We start from the raw sequence: 6,000 nt of genomic DNA on the forward strand, positions 1-6,000 counted from the left end.
ACTGTTAACTCTCATCTCTAAAGTCAGCTCCATCCTTGTCTAACCACGTCTCACATATCTTTTCTTAAACATACACTGGCCTGTCACATCTCTGGGAGTGTTGTAATTATGGCAACCCATGCAGTTCCTAGCGTCACATCCTCTTAATTTCTGTTTAAGTATAGACAGGAAGGTGGGTCTGCAGTGTACACTTCCTCTCGCCTTTTCCCTCAGCGAGTCCCCCTCCAGATGTCCAGCCCCGGGTCTGACCTGTGAGTGGTCACCTCTTGGGCCATCAGTGACTCTGTCACAAGCTCATTGGACGGGGATACTCATGTCTCTCTCACTCTGCAGTCCTTGCTTTCCTAGAGCTGGTTGAGTTGGGTTTTTTTTTTTTAGGTTATAATTATGTCATCTTCACTGCTGCTAACTGTTTAGAACACTGCCTTATAAATGGCAGAACGTGCAGAGAAAGGCAGTGTGATGCCTTTCTCCACACAGGACGTCTGTACCAGAACTCTCACGGGTACTGTTCACAGGGCACTCCTGGGCCAGGTCCCGGAGGCAGGCTCCTCCATACACCTGCTGCTGCTGCTGCTGCTAAGTCGCTTCAGTCGTGTCCGACTCTGTGTGACCCCATAGACGGCAGCCCACCAGGCTCCCCCGTCCCTGGGATTCTCCAGGCAAGAACACTGGAGTAGGTTGCCATTTCCTTCTCCAATGCATGAAAGTGAAAAGTGAAAGTGAAGTTGCTCAGTCATGTCCGACTCCTAGTGACCCCATGGACTGCAGCCCACCAGGCCCCTCTGTCCATGGGATTTTCCAGGCAAGAGTACTAGAGTGGGGTGCCATTGCCATACACCTGGGGGAGGTATAAAATTAAATGCAGTCTACACAGCAGCAGCCTGAAATACTGGTAGTTGGGGAAGTGACCTTTGGCTGTCTGCAAGTTCACTTCTCTTTTGGCTGATGCTGGTAGCTGCCAGTTGCTGAAACTCACCCCATTGCAGGCTCTCCATCAGCCCTTCAGTGCATCATTCTCTTTAATCCTCACAACCCCCAAACAGAAATAGAGTGACCCTAAGTTAGGAAACTGAGATGCACTCAGATTTAGCCTCTTGCCCCAGACTCCCAACTGGCCAGTGGCAGAGCCAGGTCTGTGCCTCCGCGGCCAAAGCATGATCTATCCTTGACCACTGGCGCCTCTGGTTCCCTTCCTAACCACATCTCTGGCCATCTTCCCACTGACCCGATCCCTCAGAGACCATAATGTAAGTAAGTAGAGACCTGTTCTGAGTACACCTACTGACCAGCGTCCTAGGATCTTCACTCTGCCACTGAAACTTAAAGTTCAACTTTTCCAATCTTGAAAACCCACGTCCCCCTTTGGTCTTGCACTTGGGGCCTTAGCCAGGCATCTGCCATGGCGCCCCTCCCATGAGATTCTGCCACTCACCACGTGCTGCCCGGAAGCAGAACGGCTGGGGTTCCCACGTGCCCGGTCAATGCCAGATGCACTTGGCGGGAGCACTGGTTTGGCCACCCCACCCCACTGCCTGCTTTCCTGAGTGACGAGCACCGGCCCTCTGTCCCGCAGATGTCGCAGAGCCAGCATGTGTCCCGCCTGTCAGCACCCTCTGATGGCTTCTGTGTCTCTCAGAGAGACCAGAGTCCCCTTGTACACAAGGCCCCCAACCCAGCCCTGCCACGGGGCCTCTGAGGCCTCAGCGCCCACACCGCCCCTTTGTCTCACTCTAGCCGTCACTGGCCTTCTTGTTGTTTCCAAAACATGCCAGGCATCCTGCTTTGGCTGCCTTTCTTCTGCCAAATAGGCTGTTTTCCAGCTTCTTCCTTTGTGGCATCTTCCCTCAGCTCCTTCAGGCCCATACTGAAATGTCACCCCCTGCAGAAGGCTTCCCTTGCTGCTGCTTAAGACAGCAGTCCCTCCCGCCAGCTCCAAGCCAGGTGACCCTGCTCCGTGTCCTTCGTGGCATCCACACTAGACTGTGTGCCTCACGGTGTGGAGGCCAGGTTTGCGTACCACACTCTCCCCAAGACCTGCATGCAGCAGGCACTGTGCATGTCTAATGAGTGACTGAACACGCGCGCGCACAGGCACACGTGACATCTGCACGCACAGGGACGCGGCCTAGTGACGAGGCCCAGGATGCCACAGCCGCCCTCCAGTGGGGCTGAGCCTCCTCGGGGCAGATGGGTTTCAGGATGTCAATGGTGGGGGTCTATCCCTGCTGAACTCTGACCCCATCTCTTCTCCGCAGATGGTATCACGGAGCCATCAGCAGGGGCGACGCTGAGAACCTGCTGCGCCTCTGTAAGGAGTGTAGCTACCTTGTCCGGAACAGCCAGACCAGCAGGCACGACTACTCCCTCTCCCTGAAGTGAGTAACCTCGGCCACCCCTGGCCCTTGGCAGCCTCCCGCGATGTGCGATCCGGCCCGGCTGTCTGAGGCAGAAGGACCCGCCAGTGTCCCCCGGGGAAACTTGCCAGCATGAGTTATTTCACGCCTTGCTTTTCCAATTTGATCTAATTCTTCTAGGACACAGAGAAGTTTTTATATTCTCCATTTCTGCCTCCCTTGAAGAGGAGGGGCATTTTCCTAGGATTTATATTAAATATCCAAGAATAGCTTCCACATCTGCCGTGAGCCAGGGACTGTAGAAGCACTTAGCGTGCCTCGTCCCTCCTTCAAACCTCACAACAGCCCTTTGAGGAGAAACATCTTGTCCCCATTGTGCAGATGAGGAAGCTGAGGCTCAGAGAGGGACCAGGGCTGACCCGAGGCGGGCTGGGTCAGCACTCAAGGCTGGGTGTTTGACGCCCCACTGCTCCTGCTGCCCCCGTGGGAACCACCTTTTCCTTATGTTCTTGGCTACTGTTGGGAAAGCCTCTCTTTTATGTGTCGCACGAAGGTTGTAAGGAACCCCACAGACAGCCAGGAAGAATCTTGCTGACATGATCACCTGCAGTTGCTTTGTAAACTATTGGGTCTTTGTGATCCACAAGATGTTGCTTTCAGGATAGGTGACCCTGAAATAAGAAAAGGGTTTTTTGATTGAGGGTTTCATCCTTCAGTGCTATTGCTGGATGGAAGCCAACATATTGACTAAAACCCATTTTACAGATAGGAAAATTGAGACTGGGAGAGAGGAGGGATTTAAAGAGTTAATGACAGAACTGAGATATAAACCCAGGTCCTTCAGCCAGCACAGACCACTGGGAGCAATGGTCAGCCAGCACAGACCACCAGAAAGCAAGCAGCTGCCTGCTTTCTTTCTACTCAGCTTGCTGTTATTCGAGGCCAGGTGATGCAGAGAGAACTGCCAGGACGCATCAGGAGAGCCCTGTGCAGGCCAGCTATGAGGTCAGTAGGGTCGGTGCACACAAGCAGAGAGAGACTGGCCTGGGCTCTCTGCTCATGACTGACCCCACCTGCAAGGGACCGTGACAAACTGCAGAGCGGAGCCTGGGCAGGAAACAGAGGCACCGGAAGTCTGCCTGGAGAAGGGAGGATGTGTGGGGACATGGAGGAACCACAGGTCTCTCAAGGACATCAGGGCAGAAGTGGTAGATGGGGCGTTATGGGCAGGTGGATTCCAGGTCAGCAAGAGGTACGGTTCTCTAACCCTTCAAGCCTATCAGGAATCAGAGCTGCCTCAGAAGGTGGTGAGTGTCTCATCACTGGGGATGTGCAACCAGGAGCTGGACAACTGCTTTGCCAGGGAGGATGTCGAGGGGATTTCTGAGCCTCTGGGAGGGCACTCAGAGCAAGCGACACATGGATACTTCATTGTCCACCATCAGGCCTGACAGCTTAGAATCAGGCCGGTTTTATTACAGCCAAGGAGAATTCAGTATGCTAAACTGTAGCTGGGCTGATGGCGGCCAAAGTCAAAGGGCTGTCCCTGCCTAGGGGAGAGGGCAACAGCAGGGAGAGGTGCACACAGCTGCTGTGCTGCCAGGGTCAGGGGTCTTGAACTCCCTACTGCTCCATGCTGCCTCTTCCCGCCCCCACTGTTCGAGGTAACCTAGCAACCCGGGTGCCCATGAATGATGCTTCCAGATCTTCACCTTCCTGCCTCAAGGTGAACTGTGCCTTTCTGGGCTGCAGGAGGTGAGAGAGGTGAGTGACATCAGAGATGGGACTCCATATCACCATCCATCCTTCCTTGCTGACCCGGATAGACTGCCCACTCCCTGGTCTTCCACACGCTCATCACACTGGCCGTCTCTGAGTTCCTCAGTGTATTTCACTCTTCCTGGAATTCTGTCATCTGGGACCAGGCCAGAGGCGTCTTCCCTAGAGAACTGGCTGAAGGCATAGAGGAGGGGGTGGGAGTGCCCCACTCCAGCCCAGTCATTCCTGCACGTGGCAGGGACCCATCGCGCCTCTGTTTATTCACTGGGAGCACACGAGGGATCTTGAACCAGGGGTGGGAACTACTCACACCAGCAGGGCCCGCAGGGTCCACTCCCCAGCATCCTGAGCCTGAGCCATCCGTCATGCGGACAGAGGCAAATGCTGGCTCACAGGTGGGTCTTCAGAAGAGTGTGCGTGTCGAGGTTCTAAGGCCGTAGTTCCCTTTTCATCCCAGGTTTGCTCCCTTCCCCGACCCTCCTGCTCTGTCACAGGCTTACAGTCCAGGGGCTGGGCTTTCCCATTCCCTGACCTCGTGGCCTCGGCAGCCGTGTCACCTTTCTGAGCCTGTGTCCTCACCTGTGCACGAGAGGCAATGCTGTTCTCCATATAGACAGAGAGGCCCATCAGTGTCCCTGGCTCTCCAGATTTCCCCTGGCTTACTGTAGCCGGATCCCCTGCACCTCCCGGGCAAGGGGAGAAGGTGGGGGGCACAGCTCAGGGGGGGCCTGTGCTGGGACCTCGACCAGAGCACTCTGCCATCAAGCCCAGGTTTGTCTTCCTGCACCCATCCTGTCTGTTCTCATTATCAGGAAGTGCAGTCTGGATGACTGGTCTCTGCCCACGGATGCCAAGGTAGAGGGTTTAGTTTTGCATGCTTGTCTAGAGCCATTAGATCCCAAACGCCAGAGGGGTGGTCTCACCTGGTCAGCTTTCCCTCAAAGGAGGCTGGGGAGGAGGGTTGGGCCAGGGCAACCTACTAAGGGAAGTTGGGCTTGTTTTCCAGAGCAGCCCTAGTAACCAGCCAGGCTGCCAACCAGGGAGAGACACCTGGCATTCATCACCTCAACCCCAAATGGAACTGCCCTGGTACTGAATGTCCCAGCTGCTTGGGGCAGGTGCCAGCTTTGCCAGCCACCATGGAGGTTTGGGGTCTCTCTGATGCCGAAGGCTGCCTGGCAGGGGCGGGGTGGGGAGTGGCATTATCAGGATTGCAGTGCATATTGACATTGGAATTCTGGCTATGTTATCATGTGAGCCTTGAGTCCTGCTGTGAGGGTGTTCTGGGGAAGAGAGAGAGTTTGGGGTCTGTGGCCCCAGAGGACAGGGCTCTCCACCCCTCCACGCCAGAGGACAGAGCTCATCCATCTGCCCCTTGGCAGATATTTATCAGAGCCCTGGGTACCAGGCACAAGGCTGTGCAGAGGCGGGAGCAGAGGTGAGGACAGTCTGGCCTAGGCAGCAGAGCTCCCAGTCTGGGCCTTGTTGCTTGCAGAGGGCTTGGGGGCCGGAGCTGGCATAAGGGTGGGAGGGTCTGGAGAAGCGGCAGGGCAGAGGTACATTGAACCTTAAGGAGAGGGTAGGTATTCCCTGGGAAGGGACAGTTGGTGGGCATCTCAGGTAGAGGGGACACGCCAGGCAAAGCCCTGGAGATGCAGAAGAGCTTAGGCAGGGCTCAAGCCCCACAGAGGAGCTGATACTCAATTCTTAGTGATGGGGCCACCCTCAGGCATCCAGCCATGTGCTTAAACCTCACTTCCACCCTGAGTACTCGCAGTACTTCACAGTTTTAGAAAACCTGCATATTGATGTCGGGACAGCCCTATGGTCAGGGCAGACATCACCACCCTCATCATCAGTGTCG

The 6,000-nt window shown here is 55.4% G+C and overlaps 1 protein-coding gene across 1 annotated transcript in view; it reads left to right on the top strand.

The window, feature by feature from the left end:
- SHB (Src homology 2 domain containing adaptor protein B) overlaps positions 1-6,000 on the top strand; it is a 134,887-nt gene that overhangs the window by 110,625 nt on the left and 18,262 nt on the right. Inside the window, exon 5 of the mRNA XM_010847071.1 lies at positions 2,259-2,378. Within this exon, the coding sequence (XP_010845373.1) occupies positions 2,259-2,378 (120 nt within the window). The remainder of the gene's footprint in view (positions 1-2,258; positions 2,379-6,000) is intronic.

Source organism: Bison bison, unplaced genomic scaffold (genome assembly GCF_000754665.1).
Source record: "Bison bison bison isolate TAMUID 2011002044 unplaced genomic scaffold, Bison_UMD1.0 scf7180017864243, whole genome shotgun sequence".
Taxonomy (NCBI): domain Eukaryota; kingdom Metazoa; phylum Chordata; class Mammalia; order Artiodactyla; family Bovidae; genus Bison; species Bison bison.